The sequence below is a fragment of the Acipenser ruthenus genome, chromosome 27 (genome assembly GCF_902713425.1).
Source record: "Acipenser ruthenus chromosome 27, fAciRut3.2 maternal haplotype, whole genome shotgun sequence".
Classification (NCBI taxonomy): Eukaryota; Metazoa; Chordata; class Actinopteri; order Acipenseriformes; family Acipenseridae; genus Acipenser; species Acipenser ruthenus.
In genome coordinates, this window is record NC_081215.1 from 9,010,195 (window position 1) to 9,032,255 (window position 22,061).

Sequence of the window (22,061 nt, forward strand, 5' to 3'; positions counted from 1 at the left end):
CACTGCTGGAGGGAGCGTGATATGGATACACTGCAGGAGGGAGCGTGATCTGGATACACTGCAGGAGGGAGCGTGATCTGGATACACTGCAGGTGGGAGCGTGATCTGGATACACTGCAGGAGGGAGCGTGATCTGGATACACTGCAGGAGTGAGTGTGATCTGGATACACTGCAGGAGGGAGTGTGATCTGGATACACTGCAGGAGGGAGTGTGATCTGGATACACTGCAGGAGGGAGTGTGATCTGGATACACTGCAGGAGGGAGTATGATCTGGATACACTGCAGGAGGGAGTGTGATCTGGATACACTGCAATCCTTAGACTTTTTTTTTTCTCCTGGCGAACGCTCCTGAATAAATGTTGTGTAATGTATTGTCCAGTTGATTTATGACCCATGATGTGCGAATTAAAATGTCAAAAAAGTCAGCAATATGTATAAAAAATATAACGCTGCGATATGGACAACACCGGACACAGCAAATGTACAGCGTATGTGTTTCTTGTAACACTGCAGGGGATTCTGCAGCATTTTAACATGCATTTCTCTCAGCTAATATATTCTGTGGGAAACACCAATGACCTTACATCTGTACAATACCACTCAACAGTTAGGAGCAATCAAGATCCAGAAAACTTTTCTAGGCTGTTTGAAGTTGAAATATCATGAAAATCGTATGTCTTACCTCAGTTCTGCACTGGGCTTCTTAGTGTTCCCTTAACACTTTCAGTTTGTGTAAGCAGGTAGGTGCACAGCCCCTTGAGGGTCCTTGCTCACTGTCATGCGTAAGGGACACCTGTTTCTCCTTTCAAGAATCCTCTAAATATGTGCATTATACAACCTGTACCCAAACCAGGACCAAGCACTGGCCGACATCGGGGGAAGGATATGACACAAGACAACACGGTCTGTTTGAGATCTGTTTCAGAGCCCCTGTAGTTGTGAGATGTGAAAATAGAAGCTCGCCCTATAGGCTAGGCACCTGCTGAATTCATGAGAAGGGAACTAAATTAGATGAAACAAGTTGGTTTGGTCACAGTTCAAGTGTCCACACAGGTTTTAGGAATTCAATCAAAAATCTTGCCGCTGACAGTTTTTATCGCACTGCAGCGTGACAGCTTGGTTTTACCACATGGCGGGGTCTTGCAGTAAAGCAGTCAGATGATGTGGATCGACATGACGAGTAAAGGCAAGCAGGCATTTCAGATTTTACTTGCAACTGCAATCGGGTATGTTGTACATTTATAATGAATCTTACAAATGTCCAATGCGCCTTCCCCTTTAAGAAGCTACAACAGTGGAAGTTTCATGAATATCAATCATGATATAATAAATCACATCATTAATTATGGTGCAGTTAAGTAGAATGCATTTGAGGCCAAATATTTAGCTATTCATGTTATTGCTTAACCATTTTTCATTTTCTGAACTTGATTTTCAAATCCTCGTAGTACTGTGCCACCTGCAGCTGCAGCAACATAGATGGTTTAGTCACACAGTACCAGACTTGTATTCAGTTAATCTCTCAAGCAAAGCCAAGGCTTCGAAACACAGTGCATCAGCCCTGGCAGATTCCCATGTCACTGTAAGGCAATGAAATCAAGGTTAAACAAAAACATGGATTGAATCTGTAACTATGGGGCATGCAAGCATTAACAGAGTGTAGGCAATGCTGTCTGTGGGGGTGCAGGCGGTCAGGCTGTGTCAGGAAGCACTCCACACCTGCATGGTATTAAAGCTCTTGTGAGCACTTTATTACAGAAAAGTAAGAAAGCAAACACTTTCCAACAAAAAATATAAAAACAAAAGCCTAGCTCCCACTGACTAACAAAAACACATCTACTGTGTCACAGTCATGATAATGATACCGGTAATGGGAACGGTCTCTCCCAGCAGACATATCCTCTTCTGCCTGTCCACACTGACTGCCTGGCTTCTCTAGCCAAGTACTTTTACAGCGTGTGACCCAGTTAATTGCTCACCAATGAAACAATCAACTTGGCCACTTGTCTCTTAACAGGATGCCCATTTTGGGCTTTCTGTTCCCCAGTGTCCTATGTTGGCCAGATGCTGGAACCTTCTGGTTTGTTACAGCGCCCCTCTGGCCAAAACAGGTATTTCACTGCAGTATATGCACTATATTTAAGGCTTCTGTTTTTCAGTGTTTATTAATATCATTTTTCTGTGGTTTTTTTAGCTATTTTTGAGTTTTATGTATGAAATTATAGATTTCGGTTACTTTTGGGTGTTCTTTTCTGTTCCAATATGTATAGTAACTTGGCACACTTATACGTTCTTTCTTTTGCTGTCTTCTACAATCAAATCCTTATGATCACAGACATATTATTCTGAGTTTTGTGTGTTTACGCAGTTTTTTACATTTCGTCAAAATCTGCAATTCTGTTTTAAACTCCACGAGCGTGTAAATACTCCCTATCGAACTGTAATATAGCCTAAAATCCCACGGGCAAGAACAATCCTCTGTTTCTAATTATAATCTTGTTTTAAATCTCACAAGCGTGTGCAATCCTCCAATAGAAATGTAGGAATTTGCTGCCACTTATTAGTTGGGATGGGTTTAAAGTATTGAATCAATGCAGATACAAGTCAGGAAGGAGGGACACTGCCCAACTACACTGGGAAAATGTGTTTTTTTTTCATAGGTTATTGTATTTATTTTTTTCACCAGGAATGGGGTGAAGCCAATGTGAATTGAGTAACCATTCCCAGTGTTTTTCCTGTGTTTGTTGGATATGCACTGTTTTATTTATTTTTTGTTTCGGGAGTGTTTTATTACTGTTAAAACTTAAAATCAGAAGCCTTAACTATATTTCAAGTCCAGTGTTTTCGCAGTGCCACACTGTCACTGTCTGGGCTTCAGTGAGAGCTTTACACACAGCCAATGTTAAAAGTAACTATTTCCCACAGTTTCCCACTCTGCAGTTAAAGTGAAACATGATCAGAACCCTGAAATATGTATGAGGTCGCATTCACTGAGAATTTTCTCCAATGTAGTAATAAAATAAAATAAATAAATAAATATAAAAATGAACACTTGACTGTAGCGTGTATTTTACAAATGTACAGTAATTGTATCAGTTCTGTAGCAATACTTTTACAGAGAACTGGTGCTAACTTACAATATTGTAATGTGTCAATAAAAGTGCAAAAAACTGACAAATAGATTCAAAATAAGTAGGTTATTTTAGGGTACTATTATTTTACAAGCAACTTTATTGTAATAAGATAGCTGTTAGCAAATGAGTACTTTCGTAACACTTAGATAACAAATGTATAACACATCAGTTACAAAAAATGTAACGTAGTTTAGATTAAATCCAATGTATAAATCTGCAATAGACTCTGCTTTTTTGAAGGTTGATGCAGTATATTGTTTGTATAAACTGCAGACTCTCCCAAGTTCTGTCGCAGCCTCCAAGCTGCCACCTGATTAAAGAAACCTCATCTCTTTTAGCTTTATCTTTCCTAAAAAAAAGCAAGAGAACATGACCACAAACAAACCAGCAACATAACCTGTCGGGTGCATTTGCTGTCTACTGGCAAGTTTCCATCATACCCCATCCTTTACTTTTACATCAGCATTCTGTACATTTACATAACATAACGTCCATCTTCTTACGGCCGGTACATTTAAAGAGCAGCCGTGAGATGGCAACTTAATTAAGACCTAAACAATCAGGCCTTCTAGAGATGATTCAAGTATTCGTTTATTTTAACTCTATACACTTCTTCCTGTTTGTGCTCTAATCACAGCCATGGGAAACATTTTACAGGTTCTTTCAGATGTTGCTGTTTATCAGAAAGGACACCTTCGTTTCAGCAGGGTCACTGATTCAAAAAATCAAATGAAGGAATAACCATCCTTGCAAATGTGCTCTGGTATGAAAGTAATACCTCATTTCCATCTGCTACTGGTTCCAGTGAATTCCCTGTTTCCATATGCCTCTTAGAAGTGCCAGCTTAGGGTTGAGTTGGATCTGTTTCAATGTCATAATACTTGAGTTGCATTTCTATACTATACTGCCAATCTTAATTACTTTGTCAACCCCGCCCCCCCCCCAATTAAAACAAGCACGTCAGTGAGATTACCATAATCAGCTTTCTCGTGCAAAACATTAGTTTATTAGAAGGACAAATGTTACATTAAATATCCCTAGATTCTCATACTTTCAATAACGTTTGCTAAACAATGTCCAGAACAAGTTTTATTACAACTAAATAAGCACTTCCAGTGGAATCGTAAGCGTGTATTTTAATAGAACATCCAAATTTAATATTGGGGGCAAAATCTTGACGGGGCATTCCAAAAACATGCAAGTGTGAAACATAGAAAGACAGAAAGGAGGCTGTGTGGTCTAGAGGTTAAAGAAAAGGGCTTATAACCAGGAGATCCCTGGTTCAAATCCCACCTCAGCCACTGACTCATTGTGTGACCCTGAGCAAGTCACTTAAGGTCCTTGTGCTCCATCTTTCGGGTGAGATGTAATTGTAAGTGACTCTGCAGCTGATGCATAATTCACAAACCCTAGATTCTGTAAGTCGCCTTGGATAAAGGCGTCTGCTAAATAAACAAATAATAATAAAACTGGGATTTACAAATGGAAATGAGGTATTTTTGGCATTCTCCACGGATCTCCTGGGTTTCTAGTACTAGTCTACAGCAGTACTAAATATAACCAAGTAACAATCTGGAAGCTGGACTACAAATTCAGTCGAGAATGTTCTGAAAGCTACTGTCCAGGATTACTCACCAGTAGGGGGTGTCAGCATGAACATGGTGGCTGAAGTTTGTAGAAGCTCAACACTGCAGATAGAATCAAGCAGGAATATTGTGTTAGCAGCTGGTTTACTTTATTGTGGCTTCTTACTAAGGTCATGTTTCAAACTGGGCAAAACACCTCAGTTTTGAGTAAAGAGCTCAGACAGGTAAACAAGTGCAATTCCCGTTGACATTTTTTTTTTTTTCTGTGAACAAGGGTAATGTCATATCAGAACGTAAGGTTTGTAAACATTAAGTACATGGGATATGTGAAATACATCAATATTGTTAATACCGGCAATTTCCAGAGGTTAAAACAGTGTGGCAGGGAAAGGGTCAGTTTCCACTGGACACCACCTGTAACTTTACTGAGAGACTTCAAGAACACAGTGTGTGTCTTTAGATTAATGTATATCTTTAAAAGTCAGTAAAATGCCAGGATTGGTAACAATTTAATACAGTCAGTTCTCATTAATATGAATTTCAAATCTGTCTTACCAGTGATTCTTATTATCAGGAGTCTAAGCCAAATGCAAACTGTCCATTTTTATTGGTTATAGTAATACTGAAATCACATTTAAAATTACAATACAATAAAAAGTATTATTTAAAAGTGCTGTGCATTTGATTGAAAATACAGCTGTAAGTGACATTTTAAAAAGTTTCCATTGCAAGTGAACTGCACTTGAAATGTGCATGTCCCATTCTGATCACGGGCATCCAGGTTTTTCACAATGATTGACAGTGTTTGCGGGAATGTTTAAATCTTTCTCTTGTACAGGTTGCTCATTACCCACAGCTTTCAACACGCTTTCTGTGCTGCTCCATGGAAATGCACTGACGCAGTGAAACAGTTCCACTGGAGTTCTTTTCAATATGTAGCCGTTTATTTTCATAATGAAAATTATTTCAAACAAACTAAAAACGTTAACCTAATGAAATGCGTTATTTAAAGGGTTAACTTTTTTGTAAACTATTAATTGGATTTTGGCTGTAACTGTAAGGCCCAATGCTTAGAAAATAAACAACCTTATGCAGCCAATTTTAACCTTTACGTTTTAAATGTTTGAGATAAACACTGCTCAAATAACGTTCTTACTACCTCTACACCTGCCCAGCAATGCTGTTATCCCTTAACTAACCCATATAAAAATAATCAGTAAAAAGTGCATTTCTGTCAGTTTGATATGTGTTGCTTGAATTGAAATTGCCAGTGTTGTTTGCTGCACTGGCAACCACAATGTAATTAATGTGTGTTACTTTCACAGGAAGCATGGACTCTCGACTGCTTTATTGCAGAGAAAAAAACCATCACATGATGGTCCAAACCTAGAACTTAGGCCCGCCTCCCGAAGAAGCAACTAGAAAAGATTTGATGTGGTCGGCATAAAGCTTGCGTGCGTTTCAGACGTACATTCTTTGAACTAACAGAGAAGTACGTGTTAACGTGCACGTAACAACTAGATACATGAATGTAATACACGTTCCATTTGTATTTTTTAAAAACACCGCAATGTGCCGTGCGTTAAACAAATCAGAAATACTAAAAGAAACGGAAATCACTGAAAATACTAGTCCACACGTTCGTCGCTGAATTTAAGTTTCTTGTAATATTGCTAAATTCAGCACTATTGTGTTTAATAGTTATTAACGTGTACAATCTCAGAGTTCAGAAAAATGATGCAGTGTGGCGTGTACAGGTAATTAGTATGCATAACATGAAAAAAGGTAATAAAATGGACTTTAAATATATGTATGTAACCTCACAATAAACTTCAGACCTGCAAATAAGCAGAATGCTGTACATGACTAATATTATAATTGCTACAAAACGGCGCTCTAACAGTAAAGCAACATTTCTATTTACCAGCAGTAATTAATTCACTGCAGTCTGATAATTTACTGCATCTGACTATCCAGGCATGCGCACGGTCACAAGAAATTGAGAATGCAAGTTAAGGAACGAAAGTTCTAGAATATACAGATGAGGTTACATTTTTTGTAAGAAACTCCGAGGTAGTGCTGCGCATTTAAAAAAAAAAAAATGGTCTCCGTGATGCAGCAGTATTTGTTTTTGCTGGTGGAAAGGTGCAATGGCTGCACTGACAACTTTCTATTTTAAGAAAAATAATAATGTCTCCATCATTACAACAATGTATGTTTTTTGTATCACATAAAATCACAATGTTATTATTACATTAAATAATAAACCATACAGTAATAATAATAATAATAATAATAATAATAATAATAATAATAATAATAACGTTATCAAAAGGTTAACTGGTCGTATAACACAATGAGAGTGGTCAGATTAAGGTGGACTACTCTGCGACTATTTATTTTGCAGATCTCTGAATAATTACATTGAAAAAATGACCTTCATTCAAATCGGTCCAGTTGTGCAGTTGCAGCTGCATTAATATCAGGAAATACACAGTCCACCTTAAATTGTGGCAAAATGAAAAATGAATGGACTTACCTGCACAAATGAAATTATTAGTTACTGTCGCTTTAGGAATATGATTTTTCTTCCACTGTCTTATGGTTTTTAGATGAGCCTCTATTCGTTGATGAGAAATATTTATGTTATTTTAATTTTAATTTTTTGTTTTTTTTAAGCACCGATAACTGTATTCAGTTTAATTCTGTGGTCCTCTCTGCTTGCACAGTGCCGCGCTGTTCACTGCCTGTATAATACTGTAGGTAGCAAGCGCTTCAGCGCTTCTCTTTTAAAGGGCACGGATTGATCTTCGTTGGAAAATTCCACCGGAAATGACGCTACAACATCGAGATATTTCTATTTTACTCACTGGCGTAAGAAGTTGTCCGATAATAAACCAATACTCGTTATAGTGGAGGCAGGAAAAGAGCCTCTTTGTTTTTAAATGGTCTTGACAATGGAGGCACTCCTGGTATCAGCAGAAGGAAAACAAACGCGTTTGTCCTTGCTAAATGCAACCTGTCTTTAGTGATCACGCTCTGTATTCCGAATTGCATATATATATATATATATATATATATATATATATATATATATATATATATATATATATATATATATATTACAAAACCATATACATAAGTGCTAAGTAGTTATTTAAAATAAACAAATAACACCGGTAAGTAATGTTATATATATATATATATATATAAGGTTTCATTATTGATTTATCTGCTTTGCAAGGACAAACGCGTTTGTTTTCCTTCTATTGATACCAGGAGTGGCTCCATTGTCAAGTCCATTTAAAAACAACGAGGCTCTTTGCCTGCCTTTGCAGTAGGTCCATGAAAAAAAAAAAAATTCACAAAAAATGTATTGTAAAATTAAATTGAATGTAACTGTCCAAGGATACAGTTTAAAAAAAAAAAAAAAACAATTCAATTTGCACTGATACAGTTCTTAAATTGGTGTTGAATAAAAACTAAAAAAGGTTTTACTTTGCAATTAAATGTCCTATTGTAAGTGACTCTGCATGTAATGCACAGTTCACAGCCTACCTCTGTAACGTGCTTTGTGATGGTGGTCCACTATGAAAGGCACAATATAAAAATAAAGATATTATTATTATTATTATTATTATTATTATTAATAATAATAATAATAATAATAATAATAATAATAATAAAAAAAAAAAACAAGAACCCTGGTGAAATGCATGAGTGTTAATCTTGTGTAAGAATCTCCATATTAACCAGTCCTGAGGGACAGGGCCGGATTAACACATAGGCAAACTAGGCACCTGCCTAGGGCCCTGTTTTTTTAAACAGATACATTTCAACCGAGGCAGTGTATCTCTAAGAGGTGCCTTTCAGGAAAAACTTCATTCATATTGGTTTGCTGGCATATGCATTGGTTTAATGTGGCATATGCATTGGTTTCGCTGGCATATCTATTGGTTTAATGTGGCATATGCATTGGTTTCGCTGGCATATCTATTGGTTTAATGTGGCATATGCATTGGTTTCGCTGGCATATCTATTGGTTTAATGTGGTATATACATTGGTTTCGCTGGCATATCTATTGGTTTAATGTGGTATATGCATTGGTTTCGCTGGCATATCTATTGGTTTAATGTGGCATATGCATTGGTTTCGCTGGCATATCTATTGGTTTAATGTGGCATATGCATTGGTTTCGCTGGCATATCTATTGGTTTAATGTGGTATATACATTGGTTTCGCTGGCATATCTATTGGTTTAATGTGGTATATGCATTGGTTTTGCTGGCATATCTATTGGTTTAATGTGGTATATGCATTGGTTTCACTGGCATATCTATTGGTTTAATGTGGTATATGCATTGGTTTTGCTGGCATATCTATTGGTTTAATGTGGTATATGCATTGGTTTTGCTGGCATATCTATTGGTTTAATGTGGTATATGCATTGGTTTTGCTGGCATATCTATTGGTTTAATGTGGCATATGCATTGGTTTCGCTGGCATATCTATTGGTTTAATGTGGCATATGCATTGGTTTCGCTGGCATATCTATTGGTTTAATGTGGTATATACATTGGTTTCGCTGGCATATCTATTGGTTTAATGTGGTATATGCATTGGTTTTGCTGGCATATCTATTGGTTTAATGTGGTATATGCATTGGTTTTGCTGGCATATCTATTGGTTTAATGTGGTATATGCATTGGTTTCGCTGGCATATCTATTGGTTTAATGTGGTATATGCATTGGTTTCGCTGGCATATCTATTGGTTTAATGTGGTATATGCATTGGTTTCGCTGGCATATCTTTTGGTTTAATGTGGTATATGCATTGGTTTTGCTGGCATATCTATTGGTTTAATGTGGCATATGCATTGGTTCGCTGGCAAGTTCCAAAGATCAAAGTTCAGCTGGCAGTCGCATGTCAGAATGGGAAAATGCAATATGCAGCGTATTGAAACACTTCTTATCTCAAGTGTATTAAAAAGTGCGTTGGATATTCAAGCTGTCTGATAAAGAATGGTATTGTTACTATATGTATTGTGGAATATAGAAATATACTTGCTATTTCTACCCTAATGATTTACGTTCTGTATAATTTCAGTTAGTAGAAATAGAGCACTGTTGCTGTAAGTAGCGTCAAGTTACGTTTCGGGTGGTGGAGGTTAAGGCGGAAATTGGAGGAATTTAGCTTAGGCTCCAGGGCTTTGAATATCTTACTTCATAACGGAGTTTTTAAAGCTTGTTTAACTATTATATTGAATAAAGAAACTGAATATGTTGAAATACAAGAAGTAATGTTTCGTATGCAATTCTTCGATGTTCCACGGGGAGTACGAGTTACTGTAAAGCAGAGAGGCAGGATTACGGAAAACACCCGCAACAGTATAGTTAATTTGGGGATGTTTTACAGTGTAGTTTGGGAATTAATGAACTTTAAAAGCACCAAAGCGCATCATTTGTCAGAATGAAGAAATGCAAAAGGGAGCGTTTTGAAACATTTCTTATCGCAAGTGTATTAAGAAGTGCGTTGAATATTCAAGTTGTCTGATAAAGAATGGTATTGTTACTGTAACTAGATCGTTTCGCGATGTTTGTCGGCACATGGGAGGTTGTAAAAGTTTTTTTTTTTTATCTCAAGTTTGTTTAAAAAAGGCGTTGAATAATCAAGATAATATTCAACATAAGCAATCAGTACAATCATGGGATTTGACGCAGGCTTCAGGTTTTTCTGAATTTATTTTGAAATGTATTTAGCACACCGCCTTCAATTGAACTGTTTCTGGCAGATTCGGTCAGTCGTTCAGTTCAGAGCAGTTTCGTCATAACTAATAACCATAATTGACCGTTTCTGATCAAAACCATGTATAATCGCTTAAAAACGAAAATGATACCTTTTGCAAATTGGTTTAGCGTGAGTTAAGCTAATATATATATACAGCTCTGGAAAAAATTAAGAGACCACTGCAAAATTATCAGTTTCTCTGGTTTTACTATTTATAGGTATGTGTTTGGGGAAAATGAACATTTTTGTCTTATTCTATAAATTACTGACAACATTTCTCCCAAATTCCAAATAAAAATATTGTCATTTAGAGCATTTATTTGCAGAAAATGACAACTGGTCAAAATAACAAAAAAGATGCAGTGTTGTCAGACCTCGAATAATGCAAAGAAAATAAGGTCATATTCATTTTTAAACAACACAATACTAATGTTTTAACTTAGGAAGAGTTCAGAAATCAATATTTGGTGGAATAACCCTGATTTTCAAGCACAGCTTTCATGCGTCTTGGCATGCTCTCCACCAGTCTCTCACATTGATGTTGGGTGACTTTATGCCACTCCTGGCGCAAAAATTCAAGCAGCTCGGCTTTGTTTGATGGCTTGTGACCATCCATCTTCCTCTTGATCACATTCCAGAGGTTTTCAATGGGGTTCAGGTCTGGAGATTGGTCTGGCCATGACAGGGTCTTGATCTGGTGGTCCTCCATCCACACCTTGATTAACCTGGCTGTGTGGCATGGAGCATTGTCCTGCTGGAAAAACCAATCCTCAGAGTTGGGGGACATTGTCAGAGCAGAAGGAAGCAAGTTTTCTTCCAGGACAACCTTGTACATGGCTTGATTTCTGAACTCTTCCTAAGTTAAAACATTAGTATTGTGTTGTTTAAAAATGAATATGAACTTATTTTCTTTGCATTATTCGAGGTCTGACAACACTGCATCTTTTTTGTTATTTTGACCAGTTGTCATTTTCTGCAAATAAATGCTCTAAATGACAATATTTTTATTTGGAATTTGGGAGAAATGTTGTCAGTAATTTATAGAATAAGACAAAAATGTTCATTTTCCCCAAACACATACCTATAAATAGTAAAACCAGAGAAACTGATAATTTTGCAGTGGTCTCTTAATTTTTTCCAGAGCTATATATATATATATATATATATATATATATATATTAGCTCAAAGAGCCAGCTGCCCTATATATATATAATCGTATATTTGTTGTTCTTCATATAAGAAGAGGGCCCAGAAGTGTATGTTTGCCTTGGGCCCCCGTGATGGGTTAATCCATCCGGCCCTGCTGAGGGAAGTAGGTGGGTTCACAATTTTCTTGAGACGGATTTGCTGAATGCAAGTGTAATTTGTCATTTTATTGGATGCTGAGCTCCATGAAAAAGGACGGGTGGGGTGGGGGGGGATATACTATACAGGGCATTGTGGTGATTGGACCTGCGCAGGTGACAACCTCATAAACCGCCAAAGACAACATTTACCCACTAGATGTTTTCAAAACAAGACAAATTTAGCTGGAAAACCATTGAATACGCATGCAGGTAATTATGAATTAAATACAGAACATTAAAGCATACATCAGAATTTTAAACATTTTCTTTTGCCTTTTTTATTTTATGTCCAGAATAAAAAAGCTATAGTAAAACTCCACATGATTTACCATGCTTCTGACCCTCACACTGTAACAGCGCATACAGATGGAACGCTGTGGCTGCACCGTTGTTATGGGCTGGCCTAGTTAAAAGCAGTACCAGCCCTGCCGGGCGCTGAGCTCCTGCGTGCACAGAGCACAAAAGCAGTGCCAGGAGCTTGCAGACTAGCCTGCGAAACACACTGAACGCTCCTGGGTACACGATTGGGAGCTGGACCTTGCAAGAGTTGCAAGAGACTGTTTCTCATAGACTTACGTTAAGGAGGAGTGCTGAGGGTCTTGTTGAACAGCTATCCCAGCTGTGACTACTGTGAATATAAGAATTGCCATTTGGACCTGAATCTCATGTCGTTTTGTCTCATCTCTTCTCCTCTATTCCTTTTTCTCTTTAAATAGCTGGTACGCTACACTGGTGCCAGGGTGGGATGGAAAGTGATCGGCAACAGGAGAAGGCACCTTTCAGAACTGCTGGTGAGAGCCATTCACCGAGCTGGAGGCGGAGAGTGGAGCCAGTGACAAGCAGCGAGACTTAAGACAGCCAGCGGAGAGCAGCGAAGGGGACTATGGAGAGGTGCAGCAGCGTACCCCAAAATATAGTGCCAAAGTAGACTGGGATGCCTTCAAAGCCCATTTGAGCTAATCGCACAGCAGGGGGGTGGACAGAGCACAAAAAAGCCTTGTCAAGGAGGCACTGCCCTTTCTCCTAACGCTTTCCTCCAGACAGCTGCTGGATTACACCGCCCTTACCAGTGCGCTGCGGAGCCGTTTTGGGAGCCAGAACGAGCTCCGTAGCAGGATCAGGAAGCCGGGCGAAACCCTGCGGGAACTAGCGGCCGCCATCGACTGGCTAACTAAGAAAGCATATGCGCATATACCACTGAGGGTCCAAGAGGAGCTCGCAAGGGACCAGTTCCTGAAGCCAGGGAGCTGCACGCTCAGGACCGCCTAACCCACCGAGAATGTGTAGATGGGAAACTGTGGGCCCGTTGACAGCATGTCTGCATGCCACGTCCAGCCTCCACAGCCGGGAATGGTCCAACAGTAGGCCAGCTCAAGACCTTCTCCACCGGCCGAGGGCTATGGCAGTTCATGCCGTTCGGGCTGTGCCATGCACCTGCCGTATTCAAGCGGCTGCTGGAGAAAGCATTGAACGGGGTCCCACCACAGCGTTGCCTGGTGTGCCTCTACGCTTCCTGAACTAAGTGCTGCAGCACCTGGAGGCAGCCAGCCTGAAGCTACACCCGGACAAGTGCGTCTGATGCAGCAAGATGTCAGCTTCTTTGGACACCAAATGGACGAGGAAGGCATTAAAGATCACTGCCGTCCGGGACTGGCCATTCCCTCAGATCAACGCCATCTGCGGGGGTTCCTGGGGCTCGCCTCAGGAACCCCCGCCGCTTCATCGCCATCTGCTGAGGAAGGAAGAGCTGTTTGTCTAGACCGAGGCATGTTAAAATGCCTTTGACAGCCTGCGGGAGGTGCTGACCCAGGCACCTGTGCTTCTGCCACCTGATCCCACTCAGCTGTTCCTGCTCGATACTGATACCAGCAACGAGGGGATATGGGCAGTCCTGTCCCAGCAGTGGCCAGATGGGGAACAAGTGGTGGCATACTTCAGCCGGTCCCTGAACAAAGCTGAGAGATGGCATGACCAGACAGGAGCTGTTTGCAATGGTGGCCACAGTGCGCCATTTCTGCCACTACATCTGCAGGCTACTACACCATTCGCATGGACTACGCTGCACTTCAGTGTTTGCTGACGTTCCTTGGCAGATGGCAGGGAACAGGAGCTGGTCACGGTGGAGCACACGGAGCGAGGAGCGGGCACAGCACCAGTCGGAGATGGAGGGCTGGGCAGCAACCATAACTTGAAGCAAGCTATCAACCGTGACCATAGCGGAACGGAGACGGCAACAGGAGTGGGCCTAGTTAAAAGCAGCGCCAGCCCTGCAGGGTGCTGAGCTCCGGCGTGCACAGAGCAGAAAAGCAGTACATTTTATTAGTACAACAGCTTGTAGTAATTTAAAGAGCAGTGGTCCCTCCAGTTACAACTCACAATCCTAATCCTCTTTCTCTTTTCCCTCTCTTTTACTGCTTCCTTGCACCTTCCGACTCTATCTAAAGCCCTTGTTACACGAGTCAATTTACTAGCAACTTTTATCGCCTGCGACCAAATCCCGTGAGGATTGCCCCGTGTAACAGCCCTGACAACGTATTGTCAACGTTCTGGCAACTGCGTGGCAACGCGATTGCTTGAGTGGACAGCAATCCTACTGCAAGCAACAGGTTCCAGGCAATATCCAATCAGAGCACTGGTGTGTGTCACGTGATTCTGTCTGCTACAGTGAAAACAACAGTTGAAATGGAAACGAAAGCCGCAATTACCTGGACTCAGGAGAAATAAATACTTCTCATAGAGTTTTATGAAGGTTGGTCAACACATCTTTATTTTGGTAGTGGACTATTTTGATAACAACCAATGCTGGGAGAGTTACTTTTAACAAGTTTTTTAAACTACTTAAAATCTTTGTCCAACTATTGTTAACTACCCCCGAACTGCACCTTTGTTCAGGTCTCCCTTTCTTAATATTTAAAATACCTTTGTATAAAAGACAGCAATAATAATAATAATAATAATAGGGGAATAAAAATGTAGCTACTGTAACTCTGCTAAACCGATGTCCATATTATTTTATTTTGTTACCTTTTTTAAGCCGTTACTCTGCAGCACTGTGATAATATAACCATATATATTTTTATTATGACTGATATATATATATATATATATATATATATATATATATATATATATATATATATATATATATATATATATATATATGCTGCTTTTTGTAATGAAGGTGGATTTAATTATTCTAATTGAACTGTTTAGAGCACAAATTCCTCTGGGATCCGAGGGATGAACAATATTTTAGAAGAGGAAAACGAGAGGCAAAACTCTCTGAACTCGGTGCGATTCTAGGCGTTAATGGCACGGGAACAGCATATAACAGTAGGTATTTTACAGCATTTAAAGAAATTAAGAATTATTGTTCATTCATATCTACGTGTAGTACTGTATGTTAAATTGAGTTTTACATATTTGGCTTATTTGCTTTTATTCTGTAAACGGTACTACTTTATTATTATAATTATTAGTTGTTCAATTATTTAAAGATGACAGTAATGCTAAATAGTTGTACTGATGCTTGGTATTTGTAAGTATATGACCTGAAAACCAGAACCACGTGACGTAGTTCTTAAATATGATTGGATACTGCTTGGATTAAAGGCAATTTGTATCGAATGCGAGTTAACTGTTAGTTGTATCGTGTAACAGGTCAAATCCCCCGCGGTGACGTCACAGGCAACACGTTGCTACAATTTATGTTGCCAGCGCATTGACTCGTGTAACAAGAGCCTAAGGTGGCTCCACTGTGACATAATGTCCAGCTAAACATTACAAAAACCATTAACAGAAATAACTGTTAAGCTTTTACCACAGTTAACTTTATAAGGGAAGGTAATACCTCAAAATGTATTTAATGTTTCTCAGTGGTCTTTTACTTCCGAAGTACCCTGTGTGATGTTATTTCCCAAAAAAGTGATACGAGGAGAAATAGTACAGCGTCTTCCTCGCTTAGCTGCATATTATCTCTGGCAACCGGCAGCGTTTGCTTGCTACATGTAATAGAAGCTGAACAAACAGTTAGCCAAGAGACTGCTTGTCTTGTCGTGCAAATGAGGGTTTCCAGCCCTGGAATCCCAGCATGGTGCAGGACACACTCACTATAACACGACAAATAAATAATAAAGTACTTTTAATATGAATAATGTCCGGTTATTAGCATGTGTGTCTCACTCTGTATCTTTGTTTACTGCAGAGATGATTCTGAACTTAAGCCTGGAATAACAAGGACGTTACTGGAAGCCGTATTGTCAGCTGCATAGTTCTCCAATGACAAATCATTGTTGGCAGGGCCTTTTTGTTCAAGAGCCAGAGACTGTTCCGAGCCTTCTCTGGGGGTAACACGATCCTCAAGAATAATTAAAAGGTTGTCGCTGAGGAAAAAAGTATTCTATTCCACACACATCACAAGAGCTCCTAACTTTAGCGGCAGTATTACTTGGTTCTCATGAATGCATTCTGCACTCTCTCCGATATATCTGTATATTATAGACTGCTCAGGATCTTTCAGCCATTCAGAGCACACGTTTCCTTCTGTATTCCACAACACATCACAGAGAAACTCTATTCATCCACCATCACCTGCTTCATATACTACATAAAGTTTGGTCATGAATAGAAAACAAATATACTGTAGCTGGATTTTTTAACTTGTATATTAACAGTATACAGTATTTAATATAGTTACTGGACTGCAAGTGCCTGTGTATGGATTATGCTGTCACTGCATCCTCCACACCAGGTTCCACTGTCACTGCATCCTCCACACCAGGGTCCACTGTCACTGTGTAACAGTATAGACTTTAACTTAAATCTAGTGCCACAGCGAAATATATATATATGTCCATAAATCCAAAGCACAGTCCCGGAGTATATCCAATTGCCAAAGACCTCAAAAACAGAAAGAAATCTCAAATAATCCAGAGAAAAAAAATAGACAAAAAAACAAAACACGAATGGCCATTCAAAAACTGTAAATCCCAATACCAAAAGAGAAAAAACGAAGTTGATCTCACCCAGACTGCTCCAGTAACTCCAGATGCTGGTTTCTTTTCATTGTAGCTTACAGTTTGTAAAATCCTTTGATGAAAGCAAACTGACCCAAACAAGGAATCCCATCTTTAAACTTGTAGGGTAATTAGGGTTAGAAATGCATCTTAAATTGTTAGTTCAGTTGCCAACAAATTACTTTGATATACTTTTAAAGAAATTAGAAAACAAAGGAGATAGCAACCAAAAAATCTAAACAAAGTGAGCCTAACCACAAAAATGGCTTCCCCCCATCACTTCCTTCTTCCCCTATGTTAAACTAACTGCAGGCAGACACCCTGCTAAAAGCCCGCCCCCTTTCAGGTAAGTAACTCTGGAGAAAAAGCAAAACTGCCCTGAGGAAGAATTACCACAAAACTCTAAATAGACGGGCCACTGAAAAAACACAGGTGCAATGAACCCATACATATATATATAAGCCCTAAAAGCTCTAAATAAGAAACAAGGGCATAATGAAGTACACAATAAGAAAAAGAGAGCTGTGAATGTTGAACGAAAAGGATCGCCTGGCCAGGCTGTCTGTTATTCCATTTAAGAATACACAGGTGATGTTTTCACTGCATCACATTATGTGGCCACTGCAACAACTGCATCCTCCACACCATGGTCCACTGTCACTGCATCCTCCACACCAGGTTCCACTGTCACTGCATCCTCCACACCAGGGTCCACTGTCACTGCATCCTCCACACCAGGGTCCACTGTCACTGCATCCTCCACACCAGGGTCCACTGTCACTGCATCCTCCACTCCAGGTTCCACTGTCACTGCATCCTCCACACCAGTTTCCACTGTCACTGCATCCTCCACACCGGGGTCCACTGTCACTGCATCCTCCACACCAGGTTTCACTGTCACTGCATACTCCACACCAGGGTCCACTGTCACTGCATCCTCCACACCAGGTTTCACTGTCACTGCATCCTCCACACCAGGTTCCACTGTCACTGCATCCTCCACACCAGGTTCCACTGTCACTGCATCCTCCACACCGGGGTCCACTGTCACTGCATCCTCCACACCAGGTTTCACTGTCACTGCATCCTCCACACCAGGGTCCACTCTCACTGCATCCTCCACACCAGGTTTCACTGTCACTGCATCCTCCACACCAGGTTCCACTGTCACTGCATCCTCCACACCAGGGTCCACTGTCACTGCATCCTCCACACCAGGGTCCACTGTCACTGCATCCTCCACACCAGGTTCCACTGTCACTTTATCCTCCACACCAGGTTCCACTGTCACTGCATCCTCCACACCAGGTTTCACTGTCACTGCATCCTCCACACCAGGTTTCACTGTCACTGCATCCTCCACACCAGGTTCCACTGTCACTGCATCCTCCACACCAGGTTTCACTGTCACTGTATCCTCCACACCAGGTTTCACTGTCACTGCATCCTCCACACCAGGTTTCACTGTCACTGCATCCTCCACACCAGGTTTCACTGTCACTGCATCCTCCACACCAGGTTCCACTGTCACTGCATCCTCCACACCAGGGTCCACTCTCACTGCATCCTCCACACCAGGTTTCACTGTCACTGCATCCTCCACACCAGGTTTCACTGTCACTGCATCCTCCACACCAGGGTCCACTGTCACTGCATCCTCCACACCAGGGTCCACTGTCACTGCATCCTCCACACCAGGTTCCACTGTCACTTTATCCTCCACACCAGGTTCCACTGTCACTGCATCCTCCACACCAGGTTCCACTGTCACTGCATCCTCCACACCAGGTTTCACTGTCACTGCATCCTCCACACCAGGTTTCACTGTCACTGCATCCTCCACACCAGGGTCCACTCTCACTGCATCCTCCACACCAGGTTTCACTGTCACTGCATCCTCCACACCAGGTTCCACTGTCACTGCATCCTCCACACCAGGGTCCACTGTCACTGCATCCTCCACACCAGGGTCCACTGTCACTGCATCCTCCACACCAGGTTCCACTGTCACTTTATCCTCCACACCAGGTTCCACTGTCACTGCATCCTCCACACCAGGTTTCACTGTCACTGCATCCTCCACACCAGGTTTCACTGTCACTGCATCCTCCACACCAGGGTCCACTCTCACTGCATCCTCCACACCAGGTTTCACTGTCACTGCATCCTCCACACCAGGTTCCACTGTCACTGCATCCTCCACACCAGGGTCCACTGTCACTGCATCCTCCACACCAGGGTCCACTGTCACTGCATCCTCCACACCAGGTTTCACTGTCACTGCATCCTCCACACCAGGTTCCACTGTCACTGCATCCTCCACACCAGGGTCCACTGTCACTGCATCCTCCACACCAGGGTCCACTGTCACTGCATCCTCCACACCAGGTTCCACTGTCACTTTATCCTCCACACCAGGTTCCACTGTCACTGCATCCTCCACACCAGGTTCCACTGTCACTGCATCCTCCACACCAGGGTCCACTGTCACTGCATCCTCCACACCAGGTTCCACTGTCACTGCATCCTCCACACCAGGTTCCACTGTCACTGCATCCTCCACACCAAGGTCCACTGTCACTGCCTCCCAGGTTTCATTGTTGTGTAGCATGTTTATTTTCCACTGTGCTGGAAAGCAGGTAGTGGTACTTGGTATAGCTGTTCTGTTCCATACAGGCATGCTCACTCCCTGCATTCAGTGCTATTGTGCGTATTAACCGACATCTTCAGCTTTGCCAATTTCCGAATTGATGGGAAGTAAGCCATAATGGATGAGCAAGATTCATGTGCAGTTTGTTATGAAAGAGTACGGCATTCATAGTTGTATGGGCCCATGGAGCCCGAGCTCCAGCAATATTCTGGAAAGCAGGCCCATCCCACCAGTTTTTCAGCTCATATATAATAATTCCATGTACCTTTTGATGGGAATGGTATCTTTATACACAATGTTTTAAAAATTCCACCTCATAATGGAAAAATACATAAGAAGCAGCGAACCTATCGAATAACATTTCACATCAGATTAGTTAAACAGGGAAATGAGCGTTATTCTCCTTCGCTAAGTGAAGGTTCTGAGCCCGAGTCAATTACACAACCCTTTCATGTCTCACAGCCCACCGGCTCTCACACTAAGTGATGAAACCAGAAAGGGCCAGATTGTGTCAGGGGCCACTTTCTTTTGTCATTTCCATATTCAGTACTATGTTTGCATATTTTATTTTTGTATTCAGTATTATGGTAGTGTGTTAGTCTGCCTACGAAGACTAAAGAATTACTTGCAAACCACTATGTGTGAGCCATGAATGACTGAATCACTTGGCAATTCTGCACGTTCAAAAGATCGTTACTAATGAACTAGACGAAATCTCCTTAACAAATTCATTTTGCGAACAGAATAGCGTCAAAATGTTTTTGCTCTCTAAGCGGTAAGTCGTCTATGCATTAATCAGTAATTACTTCTATCTTTGTATAAACATTAATATATAATTAAGTGGACTAGTATAAATGCTTGGTTATGCACCTATTTTGCTGGTTTGGTTATATTGGTGTACAAGTTGTATGCACCATGTCCTGTCCGTATGAAACACACAATAACAATAGGGTATGTAATGGTAGTGTTAATGCAATGTTTTTCAAATATCCTTTATAATTTGGGAAGCGATTTAATTTATAATCCAAGCCACAAAACATGACAAATTCTTACTTCAGCTGTGTACTGAATATGCAGTCAATCATTATCATGTAATGTATGCATATTTTAGTTATTTATTGATTTTATTCTTGTGTTTTATTTACGGTAATTGAGAGTCATTACCATGTACCTTATTTTTGTATTTTGAGTTATTCTGTCTATGCTCCTACTTTAAAAACGACTCCTGAGTTATTGTTTATACTCTGTCAGACTGTAAGTGACTTGGATCTCCCAGCTCTTTCAGAAATGAAAGCCGGTGTAATTTAAGCGCACCGTGTTTGTGTGTTCACAGCCAGTGGCCAGAGCAGCAACACAGAGCACTTTCAGTTTACCTGGAAACCGTTCGGGGCCTCACATAAGAAGCACAGCATATGTGTTTGTTTTAATATTCTGAATTGTATGAATATAGAATACAATGAAATCTACTGTGTATCTTCATGTTAGTATTATTAAACGTTAGTCTTGTGGTAATAATAGAATACATGACAAATCCCCATTCAATACGGAATTTTACAATACAAACAGTGTGTCAGACAAGCAAGATACACTGTAGACACAAAAATGAGATCTTTTAAGTACACAACGATGATCATTTTACATAAGGTAGCCTTCTGTCCAATAGATATTGGGTTTACTGAAAATGTTAGAGTTTGTTGTTCAAAAACAAGGTTTTTAAAGAGATTATTTCTTCTATAAGGGAATCTGCCCCCTGAGCACCACCAACGTTACAAACCTGGCGGCGCCTATGACTGCATTCTAAATAAATTCTAAATATTCAATGTGGAATATCTGCCATTTAGTCATGTGAAAGATGCCCTGTATTTATAGGACAGCCTCTATTGTTAGGAGCAGAGAGAAAAAGAAATACCTAGTGCCAGAAAATGCACATATCTGCTGTGCAATCACGCAGAAGTTATCTGGTGTTTATCCACAACACAAATAACCTCATACCAGAGTTGATGCATCATGCACACACAAATGTTCTGTTAAGCAGCACATACACTATAAATACAAGCACTCCAGTATTATGATCAGCAATATTTTATCTAGTGTGCCAATAATAACACACACAGCCATTGTACTGTACATTCAAAATATCAGTATGGCAAAAATGTTGACCATCATGACTAGGGCAGGTCATTTTCCACAAATTGTCTGCTTGCCTGTAAATTTCAATCAACTCAATCAAGTAATTAGAAAAAATGAAGAAAAAAAATCCCATTACATTTCTCCATTTAGTAAACTGACCATCTCTTCACAACACACTACTGATTAGCAGCTCTTAAACAGAATGCTTTAGGTATTTAACTATCCTTTCTTTCCATCACTGTCCTTACAGATTGCTTTCAAATACCAGGGCCCATCAGATGGGTCACAGATCGGTACAAGCCTGTGGTTCTGAGAATGATATCTCCACACAGACAGGCAGCAGTGGTTCTGCCAGCAGCCAGGTTAATCTAGTACATTGGCTAGTATAGACGATGTAAATAAATACC

At 40.5% G+C, this 22,061-nt stretch overlaps 1 protein-coding gene across 3 annotated transcripts in view; it reads right to left on the reverse strand.

Annotated features, from left to right (window-relative positions):
- The window catches only part of LOC117432409 (transmembrane protein 269), a 51,256-nt gene extending 34,118 nt beyond the window's left edge, over positions 1-17,138 (reverse strand). Inside the window, exons 1-2 of one of the 3 annotated variants that reach the window (XM_059002625.1) lie at positions 16,884-17,138; positions 4,773-4,825 (exon numbers count right to left, since the gene is read on the reverse strand). In XM_059002625.1, coding sequence (XP_058858608.1) covers positions 4,773-4,825; positions 16,884-16,924 — 94 coding nt within the window. In that variant the 5' untranslated portion in view covers positions 16,925-17,138. Of the gene's footprint in view, positions 1-4,772; positions 4,826-7,262; positions 7,665-16,041; positions 16,090-16,883 lie in introns of those variants that run through there. The other 2 variants (XM_059002626.1, XM_034054306.3) reach the window with 2 other exon arrangements.
- Positions 17,139-22,061: the final 4,923 nt, after the last annotated feature.